This window comes from Pelophylax lessonae (assembly GCF_965119305.1).
Source record: "Pelophylax lessonae genome assembly, chromosome: 9".
Classification (NCBI taxonomy): domain Eukaryota; kingdom Metazoa; phylum Chordata; class Amphibia; order Anura; family Ranidae; genus Pelophylax; species Pelophylax lessonae.
In genome coordinates, this window is record NC_138776.1 from 249,529,253 (window position 1) to 249,541,907 (window position 12,655).

The 12,655-nt window shown below is 43.4% G+C and overlaps 2 protein-coding genes across 2 annotated transcripts in view; one reads left to right on the forward strand and one right to left on the reverse strand.

The window, feature by feature from the left end:
- LOC309564361 (uncharacterized protein) overlaps positions 1-12,655 on the forward strand; it is a 1,000,117-nt gene that overhangs the window by 13,877 nt on the left and 973,585 nt on the right. The window lies entirely within an intron of this gene.
- LOC309562706 (uncharacterized protein) overlaps positions 3,467-12,655 on the reverse strand; it is a 24,176-nt gene continuing 14,987 nt past the window's right edge. Inside the window, exons 7-8 of the mRNA XM_082266991.1 lie at positions 6,320-6,434; positions 3,467-4,487 (exon numbers count right to left, since the gene is read on the reverse strand). Coding sequence (XP_082123117.1) covers positions 3,655-4,487; positions 6,320-6,434 — 948 coding nt within the window. The 3' untranslated portion in view covers positions 3,467-3,654. The remainder of the gene's footprint in view (positions 4,488-6,319; positions 6,435-12,655) is intronic.

Genomic DNA, 12,655 nt, shown 5'->3' on the forward strand with positions numbered 1-12,655 from the left:
TAGAAATGTATCAAGTGCCTGATTTTATGATGTATATTCTCCGGATCCACAGTATGACCAAGGATTAGGAAAGACACTTTGATAAATTCTGGCCTCAGATGACAAGGTACACTCAGCAGGCGTCAAACATGTGCATGTAAAAAATATGGAAACTCGTAGCGTGATACTGTATTTAGGTTAGAAGGTGCACATACCACATATATTGCACCTAGTAATGTGACTTCCACCTGTAAGTGTAATCCACTCTGCAGATTAGAGCTTAGGTGCTATAGTGAAAGACAGTAACCTCCACCGACACTACAAACTGCTTACCAGACATACATGTGTGCATAGCCAAAGAGGGGTATACAGATCCAGATGTGTGCCAGACGTCAGTCATAAGCGTGACCTCCACCCACATATACAAACTGCTTACCAGATCTACACAATTAAGTGCCAAATAGCAGATACCAATTCACTTAGGAGAGATATAGCCAAGGAAGGGTAGAACCCATAGTACAAAACTTCAGTCCAAAGCCGTGACCACCACCGACATATACAACTGCTTACCAGATGTACACTTTTGAAATGCAAACAGCAGATACTAATCCCATGGATTGTACAGGTCCCAAATGAGAGAAGATACTTCTAGCTCAGGACCTGCAGCTCACTCTTCCATGCCTCCAGCTACGTACTTGCTGGTATAGGCAATGAGGTCCGAGGGCTCCGGGTAGGGTGTTCTTGATGTCCTTTTCTCTTTCCTCCTCTACATTTTTTTTTACTCTCTTATTCTCTTTGGCCCTCCTGTTGTGAAGCTTATACATTTTCTTGTTTTTCAGCATGATGGACCCAACTTCCCAAACCCTTCAGGGTCTCCTAGTTCTTTAATGGCGCTCAGTCCACATTTTTGCATATACTGCTAACCAGGGCTGGCCCAAGACATTGTGCTTCCTGGGTCCAAGAATTAAATGCTGCCACCCCCAAAAAAAAAAAAAAAATCACGCCCACCAAAAGACCCCCACATTCATTATTGTATATAAATATAACATTTTGAAAAACTTATATATACTGTTATCTTCCTCCATAACTCACCACTGGACTGGTCCACCAAACACCCAGTGTCTGTCCTCAGTCCTCTTGTCACTCCTGTGTCTGCTGCGCCCACCGCCCTAGAAGATCCAGCCTGTCCTGCGTGAGATGGAGTGCGCTGATGTCATTGCACATACCACGATCACGCGAGGGACATTCCCAAGAGAAGACGCTCCTCATACTCATCAGTTTGCACTACGGGCGGCAGTATGACGACCAGTACACCAAACACCCACTGTCTGTCCTCAGTCCTCTTGTCACTCCGTCTCCTCCAGTCCTCCAGGCCCACCGCCCTAGAAGATCCATCCTGCCCTGCGTGAGATGGAGTGCGCTGGTGTCTGACGTCATTGTGCACACCACGATCAGGTGAGGGACGTTCCCCAGAGGAGACAACCCACCTCCTCATACTCATCAGTTTGCATTACTGGCGGCAGTATGGCGACCAGTCCACCAAACACCCACTGTCTGTCCTCAGTCCTCCTGTCACTCCTGTGTCTGCCGTGCCCACCGCCCTAGAAAATCCATCCTGCCCTGCGTGAGATGGAGTGCGCTGACGTCATTGCGCACACCACGATCACGCGAGGGACGTTCCCCAGAGGAGACGCTCCACCTCCTCATACTCATCAGTTTGCATTACGGGCGCCAGTATGAGATGGGGAAATGCCACCTGTAATGCGCCACAAACTGGTGACACACAAAACTGCTGGAAAAAAAGAATCTTGGGAGTCAATTTGCTGCCCCTCTCCAAGTGCTGCCTGTGTCCAATGGACCCAGTGGGACCCATGGTAGGGCCGGCCCTGTTGCTAACCATTATTGAAATATTAACATGTAACCCAGTATACTTAATGTATACTTAACGTTCCGTACTTCATTTCTTTTATGTTTGATGAATACTGCTTTGAAATTCACCCACATATCGCTCTTACTCATATATTTGTATCAGATTGTGTTCTGTATCCTTTAACCACTTAACGCTAGGCAACGTACTGATACGTCGCCTGACTTTGAGTGGTTATACCAGGATGATGCCAATCCTGTTTTTTTGCTGGCGGAGCACTTTCTTGTAAAAGCAATCCTAGCTGCTAAATAGTTGCCGGATTGCTTTTACAAGCGGTGGGGGGGGGGTCCCCCGCCGCCTCTCGCCGCCTTCCTGGGCTCTCCTGTCCCACCGGGGAACCTGCAATTGGAGCCGGCTGACCATAGAGCTGATCAGGGACTGGAACAGCCTCGGTCATCTCTACAATTTAAAAAACTGGAAGATGTCACTTCCTGGTTTGCCAGTTGTTAAAAAAAAAACATTAGTGGTTTGTAAAAAGCATCGAATCATACTGATCTTGGTATGATCTAAAGCTTTTAAAGGGCAGAAGAGACATCTGGGGTCTAATAGACCCCAGATGTTTTAGTAAAGAGGACCTATCACTGCCTACTGTTACAAGGGATGTAAACATCCCTTGTGATAACAATAAAGTGATAAAAAAAATGAAAGGTAAAGTGTAAAAAAAAAAGTTCAAATTCAAATTAAAAAAAAATTCAAATTTAAATAAAAAAAAAAATATATATATCCCTATACTCGTGCGTAAAGGCAAACGCTCGAGCCAGTTCCATGTTGTACGTAAAGAGCGATCACACCACAAATGTGAGGTATCACCACGAATGTCAGATCAAGAGCAATAATTTTACCGCCAGACCTCCTGTGTATATTAAAGTGGTAACCTGTAAAGACTTTTAAAGTGTCCCCTATGGATAATATTAATTACGTCCTTTGACGCCGTTCCGCGGAAATGCGCAATTTCAAAACGTGGCATGTTTGGTATCTATTTACTAGGTGTAACATCATTTTTTATATTTTTCCAAACAGTTGAGCACTACATTGTGTTTTTTGCATTAAATTTCATTAACGTGTAGTTTTTCCTCTGCACAGATAGCTTGTGACATAAAAAATTGCAACACCTGCCATTTTATTCTCTAGGGCCTCTGCTATCATGATTGGAGATTCTAAGTCATTTTCTAGCAAAAAAATACTGATTTTTACATGTGTGTTAGAAAAAAGCCTGGTCTTCAAGTAGTTAAAAACTTCCATAAAAACTTATTGAAAGAGGAAAGTTTGGTGGAGCATAACACTTTTGATAGGTACATTTATAGAGGTCCATAAGACCAAAAAGAGGGACAACCGATGAGCAAAGAGGGACAGGGGAACTTGGTTCCAAATGAGAGACAGTTGGGAGCAATGCGTAGGGAGATTTACCCTCACTATTGGTCCTGGTGACTACTGTCACCAAGACAGAAAGATAGGAAATCCAACATTTTGCAGATGTCACCAGAACAAGAACAGAAAAGAAATGTCCAATGGAGACAGTTGTTCTCATGAAAAATGTCTTTGACAGAGAGATTTCCTCGCTCTTCCTGTTGTGTCTCCTGGACAGGGAGTGGAAGGAAACCTCTCCAAGGGGGACAGACAGTGAAAAAAACCTGATAAGGGTTTTAGCATTTTTTGATTACATCTATAAAAATAAAGTCTGGCAGGAGTTGAGTGGTAAAGGTTGTAGGACTTCTGCCGGGCTTCCTTCCTGACAAAGGCACTTCAAGTCACTTGTGAAGCTTCTGATGTTTGATGAGCGTGTATTTCTTTGAAAACCGTTTCCCACATTCGGAGCACGAATAGGGCTGATACCCCGTGTGGATTCTCCGATGACCGGCCAAGTTTGACTTATTGGTGAAGCTTTTCCCACACTGAGGGCACGAGTACGGCCTGTCGGTGGAGTGAGTACTTTGATGAGTCACCAGTCCCTGCTTATCGATGAATCCTTTCCCGCACACAGAACACGAGTAAGGTCGTTCGCCCGTGTGAATTCGTTCATGCCTAACGAGAAGCGATTTGTAAGAGAACCATTTCCCGCACTCGGAACAGGAGAACGGCTTTTGGCCCTTGTGAGTATTTTGATGAGCCAGAAGAGTTTCTTTGTCGGCAAAGCGTTCGGCGCACTTAGAGCAAGAAAAGGGCTTCTCGGGGGCGTGAGTCCGTTGATGGACAGCAAGATAGGTTTTCTGACTGTAGCGCTTGCCGCATTCGCTACATGCATATGGCTTCTTTTCTACGTGCGTTATTTCATGGCGAGCAAGACCTCCTTTCTGGGTGAAACATTTCCCGCACTGAGGGCACGAGAACGGCTTCTCTCCCGTGTGAATGGTTTGATGCCTCAGGAGGCGGGATCTGCGGAGAAAGCATTTGCTACATTCGGAACATGAATACAGCTTCTTCATCTGCGAGGTATTGGAGGACGGGTCCGAGCTGTCATGTACTTGGAGAGCCGGGGAAATGGGGTTTTCCTCTGAAGAGTCAGATGTGATGTCATCATCTATTTCGCCAACTGGAGAGATAACGGGACGCTGCTGTGTGTTGTTTCTGATGTACTGTCCATCTGGGGAAAAAAATTGAGGAAGGAGCAGTTAAAGACTTGAATAATGGCAGGGATGCGCATATCATACCGCCCGGGACATGCAGGTCCGGGCACCGGGCAGATGTTTTTTTTACATTTCCCCCTGCTGCGGGCTAGCAGCAGCATTAAGCCTGGGCTCACATACATTATATTACCAAAAGTATTGGGACGCCTGCCTTTACACGCACATGAACTTTAATGGCATTCCAGTCTTAGTCTGTAGGGTTCAATATTGAGTTGGCCCACCCTTTGAAGCTATAACAGATTCAACTCTTCTGGGAAGGCTGTCCACAAGGTTTAGCAGTGTGTCTATGGGAATGTTTGACCATTCTACCAGAAGCGCATTTGTGAGTGCAGGCACTGATGTTGGCAAGGTTGGGCTCGCAGTCTCCACTCAAATTCATTCCAAAGGTGTTTTATCGGGTTGAGGTCAGGACTCTGTGCAGGGCAGTCAAGTTCCACCACCTCAAACTCGCTCATCCATGTCTTTCTGGACCTTGCGCCGCCCCCATCCATGCATCCGGCACCCTAATCTACATGCAGGTCGCCGGACGCATGGATTCCAATAGGGGTTTTTTTTTTTTTTTAAGCACGCGATTAGAGCCAGAGGCTCTAATAGGCTTTAAAAAAGGGTGGGCTCGGGGCGCAGAGCACTGTGCCCTGAAGCTCACCCAGTTGTGTGACAATAGCGAATGAATATTCCCTATTGTGACACGGATTCCTCTCCTGGCCTATCAGGAAGTGGGTCCTGAGACCCTTTCCCAATTGGCCAAAAGGAGAAGCCATGCCATTGGCCGAGGAGGAGGAGGGAGTAGACGCAGGAGACCGATAGGGAAGCTGCTGCCACTGACTGCTGACTGCCCTCCACATGTCCAGGGTGAGAGGGTGAGTGAGCCAGCCAACGGGGGGGTTTGGTGTAGTCCATCTGCCGTCCTCCCCGGCCCATAGAGCACTAGCCGCCACTGGTTGTTGGACAAGAAGGCCTGGCTCGCAGTCTGCTCTCTAATTTGTTCTATTGGGTGGAGGTCAGGATTCTGCGCAGGCCAGTCAAGTTCCTCCACCCCAAACTCACTCATCCATGTCTTTATGAACATTGTAAAGGCCTTTAAAACGTCACCTATGGATAGTTTTATGTACTGTAGTCTTTCCCCATTCCATGGGCATGCACAATGTTAAAGCATGACATATTTGGTATCTATTTACTTGGCGTAACATCATCTTTTATATTTTACCAAACAATTTGGTTATGTATTGTGTTTGTGTATTTTTGCCCAAAAAACTGCATTTGAAAACCCGCTGTGCAACTACTGTATAGCACAAAAAATTTCAACTCCCGCCATTTTATTCTCTAGGGCCTCTGCTTAAAAAATATAATGTTTGGGGGTTCCAAGTAATTTTCTACCAAAAGAATACAGATTTTTTATATATGAGAAGTGTCAGAACTGGCCTGGTTACTTAAAAGGTCAATCCACCCAAACCTGTAATTTCAGCATTTGGTAGATTTCAGGACCCGATTGGTGAGGCCTTTGCGCCGAGTTCCTGTGTTTGCACAACTGCTGTTCCTGGTATGAGGGGTTCCCACCATCCTTGCTGGATTTTTATTCATTTTATATAATGGACAAACACACAACAATGGATAGCAAAAGGAATTCTGGCATGGAGAGCTCACTGTTGGGAGTTATACAAGACAAAAAGAAGCCAGGAGCTAACCTAGCCCAATAGGCTCCACCCATTAAAAAAAATGGGAGGGGGGGGAGACCCTTTAACGGGGAGAATCCATAAACCATTTGTAAACTCAGGTTTTTTTTAATCACCTCGACTGATCTCTGGAGGAATTTTGTCGTCTTTGCATTGCTCATCATCACTCGCATCGGATTCATAGGCTTCCTCTTTAACTTCAACTTTTACAATAGTAACTAGATTCGTATCCTGAAATACAGAACAATACAAAAAGTGTGGCAAGGCTAAAATGTCAGAATGAATAAACATAGCAGAAAAAAAAGACAATCCTACCCTTTTTTTTTGGAGTATATACACCGATCAGCCATAACATTATGACCACTGACAGGTAAAGTGAATAACTTTGATTATTTTGTTACAATGACACCTGAAAGTGGGTGGGATATATTAGGCAAACACACCACAATGAAGAACACGAATGGTGCAAAACAACTATGGTAGGTAGAATAGGTCCATAATAAGTCCTTTTAGGAAGACCAGTACTTGATGGTGCTCACAGAGATGTGATACTGAAAGAAGAGACCTTCAAACCAAACAGCCTCTTACCATACCGATTTGACCACCCTGAAAAGGAAGGTCGAAAAGCGCAGTTATACATATTCACTTCAGAAATGGACCATCTACTAGCTTCTCTCACTTCCCACTCTCAAACTTGAAGGTTGATCCAATCTGATGGACAATAAAGCTCCCAATAGATAATAGTAATCAAAAAGAGAACAAAGCCATCTCATAGTGTATTAAAACTGGACAGAACCATTTTTTTCAAAAGTAAATGTGATGCACAGCATTTCAGTATAAAGTTTGAAACCAACAAATGGCTGTTGTGTCCCGGTGCGCGATGACATCACACACAGTGACTCCACCCTACGTGTTTCGTCATCCATGATTTCGGTATGGGCTTATGGACTTATTCCCTCTACCATAGTTGTTTTGCACCATTATTTGTTCTTCATTGTGGTGTAAATTATTGAAATATAACATTAGTGCTTATAGCTTAAAGCGGAGTTCCACCCTGGGAATACTTTTTTTAATAAAAATACCCCCGGGACAGTCAGGGCTAGTGCATTCCACAATGGCTAGCCTCTGATCTGTCCCGGGTTGCACTTACCTTTTAGGAGAAATACTTACCTTGAAAAAGTATTGTCCAGCGCTGCCATCTCAGGTGTGGGCAGCTTGAAGCCAGCGCGATCCTCTTCTGTGTCCTCTTCCGTCTTCTTTGGTCCCACGATGCACTGCACCGGCCCCGCCGTCACTTCCGGTGCACACGCGTCATCCTGGATTTTTTTTTTCTTAATACCCCCGGGACAGTCAGGGCTAGTGCATTCCACAATGGCTATCCTCTGATCTGTCCCGGGTTGCACTTACCTTTTAGGAGAAATACTTACCTTGAAAAAGTATTGTCCAGCGCTGCCATCTCAGGTGTGGGCAGCTTGAAGCCAGCGTGATCCTCTTCTGTGTCCTCTTCCGTCTTCTTTGGTCCCACGATGCACTGCACCGGCCCCGCCTTCACTTCCGGTGCGCACGCGTCATCCCTCCACAGCTTCTGGGCATGCCCAGAAGCTGTTTAGAAGGGAATGACGCGCGCGCACCGGAACTGACGTCGGGGCCGGTGCAGGCGCATTGATTCCTGGGAGCGATGACGTTCAGCTCCCAAGAATCATTGCAAAGCCAGGAAGTGACGAATCGCTGTGGCCGCCGAGGGGAGGAAGAGGAAGTAAGGTGAGTATACTTTCTTCTAAACAAGGTAAGTAAAAAAAAAAAAAATTTGTGATTATCCTTTTGTTTTTCAGGTGACCCGGAGCAAGAAGATGGAGGTAAGTATAAATTTAGGGTGGAACTCCACTTAACTCCACTTTTGTTGAGAAAAAAACATTCCCCTCTGCGTGATCTATGTACATTGCAAGGATTATAATAACCTTTGTTGCAGATTCCTAACTTTTGTTATTCTGAAGAAATCACTGTGTGTACCTCTGTGCTGAGTGAGTCTAATGAAAGTGGTTTCATAATTATCTATCAGCCGTGCAGCTGCAGAGCACTAATGAGGAAATCTGCTGGGCCTTTATCCCTTTAGCCATGATTTCTTATAGGGGGAGCATTTTACCAAAAATTACATTTTTGTTGCAAGGGAATGCCTGAAATTTGACTTGTAACTTGGGGAGACTTCTGGGAAATATGGTGAGCCAATTACGCAAGCAGGAAATTATGTTTTTGGGATGTGTTCAGCACACATTCTGTATACAGAACAACTCCAGGTAGCCATATTGCATTGCATTTTCAGAAAATTACAGCAGGGGCAGGTGGAAAAGGAAAGGCAATTTTTAATAACATTCAATTACAATATGATTTGTGTCGCAATTGTATACGCTACATTATTTTTTCTTTATTTGCTATTTTTTTTCCCCACGAAAGTAGAGTCACCCTTTACTGCCGGTTCACATTAATCCGACTTGTCAGGCGACTTGGTCACCTGACAAGTAGCTTCCAATTCTGTGCAATGGAACCGTTCTAATCAGAGCCACTCAAGTCGCTCTGACTTAGAAAAAGGTTCCTGCACTATTTTTGGGCGAAGTCGGAGCGACTTGCATTGACTTCTATTATGAGAAGTCGTTGCAAGCCGCGCTGAAGTCGCTCTGCAAGGGCGACTTCATTAGTCGCCCGAAGTCGGGGTGACTTTGAGTCGGATCAGTGTGAACCGACTCTTAGAATGAATATAAGTGCAACAAATGTAAAGTACAAACAATAAAATAAGAATATGCATTTGTGATGAAACGCATCGGGCGGAGCCTGTGCTCCTGACGTCATCATGTTTTTCAATCCAGGAAGAGTAATTTTCTGTTACCCTGAGACAATTGTTATTTACAAGCACTTTGTCTCTTATAACATGTGAGTGTTATCCCTTGTTTGTAATAAATTTAGCCCAACAGTTTTACACTGTGTGGGATTGCTTTTTCTTACATGGATGCGGTTGGTGAAGCTGAGCTGTGATCGATTATAGCTCTAGATGTGTGACCTGATTGGAGTGCTGCTTGATGATATGCTATTTATTTGACCATTTTCAGAGGAGAGTTATCCTTTTAGCTGATTTGGATATCACAAGCATACATACCTTGATTGACTCCGTACCTACAGTATGGGAGTCCACGATATCTGGTAAGCGCGATTGCCCCCCTTTCCACTGTGGTGGTTCACGAGAGAAGTGGGTGTTTTATGGACTGATACGTGGTCATTTTAATATTGAAGAGGACTTTTAATTAATCACTGTGGTGTCACCACTTTGGACTATACATTATACATTCTCATTTTATTGTTTGCATTTTTTGATTAACCACTGTGATGGGGGCGTGGCCGAACCGCGGATGTGATCAGACGTGTGCACCACTAGCTCCGCCGAGACTCCTGCTAATCATCCTGCTACCAGCCTGATCCGACACCCTACTTACCTCCGGTGGGCCCCGAGACTTACCTGACCGTCAGTGGAGCGTTGGTGAGTCACCCTGATCCCCTCCATTATGTCCAAGCGCACGAAGGACGGAAAGGCAACCACTGTGATGTCATTACATCAGACTACACCTTACATATTCTTATTTTATTGTTTGTATGTTACATTAGTTGTACTTGTGACAGAACCATCCAGCACCCCGCTTAGGTGCTTCCATCAAGCTATAGCTTCCTCCAGTCTGGATATAGGAACCAAATATTATACACTGCCTGGCCAAATAAAAAGGTCACACACTGTAATATTTGGTTGGCTTTGATTACGGCACGCATTCGCTGTGGCATCGTTTAGATAAGCTTCTGCAATGTCACAAGATTTATTTCCGTCCAGTGTTGCATTCATTTTTTCACCAAGATCTTGTATTGATGATGGGAAAGTCGGACCACTGTGCAAAGCCTTCTCCAGCACAGCCCAAAGATTCTCAATGGGGTTAAGATATGGACTCTGTGGTGGCCAATCCATTGTGTGACAATGTCTCATGCTCCCTGAACCACTCTTTCACAATTTGAGCCCGATGAATCCTGGCATTGTCATCTTGGAATATGCCCGTGCCATCGGGGAAGAAAAAATCCATTGAAAACATATTGGATACTCATAATGGGGGATATTTTAGGCAATCCAAACAAATTTATATAAAAATATATATATTTTTTTTTCATGAAATATATCTTAGAAAAAGACAGACAACACTCAAAGGATAAAATCACAAAATATACTTGTATAGTGTATAAATCCAGATTTTCCCCTGCTGTGACCACACTTTAGCTGTTTTCAGCTGAGCTCGGGAACCCCATTTTGCAACTTGAGTTAATTTGTAACCATTTTTTCTTATTATCTTTGTCAACGCTATACAAGTATGTTTTGTGTTTTTATCCTACGATTGTTGTCTGTCTTTTTCTAAGATATAGTTCATGAAAAAAAAAATTATATTTTTATATAAAATTTTTTTTGGATTGCCTAAAAAAATCCCCCATTATGAGGATCCAATATGCTCTTTATGACTTACTAGGGATGATGATGATGGTCACACCTCCAGCCACCAAGTCATTATATTTTACGAAAAAATCCAATAAGCTGGTCATTCAGTATATTCAGGTAGTTAGCTGACCTCATTATTTTGGCACATGCAGTAACTATCCAATAGGAGAGTTATGCCTCGTACACACGCAACGATTATCGGCCAACCGATCATCCGACTTTTGTCCAGAGTGTTGTTTTGTTGGTTGGAATGTGCCTAGACTGCACACAAATTTTCTCGGCCAACAAAAATCAACTTCAGAAGTGATGTCATGTGCTGGTTTACTTTCCGTGTGTTTTTTCTTCTCTGAGCATGCCCAGTCTTGCTCATCAGATTTTTGTCTGCCGAAATCTGTACTGACTGACCGAAAATCGACCGTTGTGTTGAAGGCCAACAAAAATTTTATAGCCTGCACACCAGATTTTTTTCGCCGAAAAGTCGAAGTCGGTTGTCGAAAGCATCATACTAACAAGCCGAAAATCGGCAGATCGGACGTTGGCTGAAAATTCCCGGCCAATAATCGATGCGTGTGTACGAGGCATTACTGCATGCTTAATTTAGTTAGTTGCTTAGTTAATTCCAGGTGGCGACTTTTTTTTTTGGCCTGGCAATGTAGCTGACATCCAAGACTAGCCAATATTTTCTTAGAAGCAAAACTCGAACTGGAACTGTTTATTAAAAACTCTTGTTCAAAAATTTTTATTTAGAATAAAGGGTGAACAATCATGTGCGACAATGAGCACAACATATGGCAGTAGGTACCAACGATATGAAATCAGTAACAGTTTATTAAAAACTCAAACAGAACTTATAGTACACCAGATCAGGTGAGTCTGATCACATTAGCGTATGCAAAGGAAACTGTATTTACCACAACTAAGGAACAACCAACATATACTATATGCTAACCCACATCTAGCAACTAATAGCTGACAGTAATGTAATTAACCCATAAGCTAATCAACATAAACATCTCACAATAGTTTGCTAACAAGGTGGAAACAACACTAGCAGACAGACAGAAACAATAGGTGACCCAATTAACAATGGGAGAGACACAAACTTGTGTATTCTGTCAACAAAACACGTCATCGGAAGACAATCAATGTCCCAGCAGTCTGATAAAGTGGATTTAATTTATCTTCATAGCTCTCCTGAGGATTATGGTTGATAAATATTTCTGTCCCAGGTGAAGAAGCCTCTCCAACCCAGTCTGCAGGAGAGCCACCATATTCCCTCTGACCATTAACCTGTACAAGATTGATATTACACCTTTCCATCCATTCTAGGAGGGAAGCTTTATTTTCCTTATTCAGAGAAGTAATCCAAGCCTTGCTCACAGTTTCCATTAGGTGGTGGTCAATCATTAGAGAATGATCTGCTCTCTCCATGGGCTATAATCAGTGGGTCAGAGGCTTGCCCCTAGTCCTCTCCAAAAGCCCCTGTCCTGGTTGGGTTTGTCACAGTACTTATATTCACTTTAAGTGCTGCACTAATGTTATATTTCAGTTATTCATATCTATTCATGTGCTAGCTACTACATACTGTAGATCTCTGATCGCAATTTCTTTTTTGATTATATACTTCATTGTGGTATGTTTGCACTTCATCTGAATATGCTTGTTCACTTAAAATTTCCTATTTGTAATTATCAATGCTGCACTGTGTTTTATGTTAACAACTTGCTTAGGGCACTTATACCCCCTTCCTACCCAAGCCAATTTTCAGCTTTCAGTGCTCTCATACTTTGAATGACAGTTGCGTGCGGTCATGCTATAATTTTTTTCACACAAATAGAGCTTTCCTTTGGTGGCATTTAATCACCACTGGGTTTTTGTATTTTTTGCTAAATAAATGAATAAGGACTGAAAATTTTGGAAAAAAAAGTTTTCATAG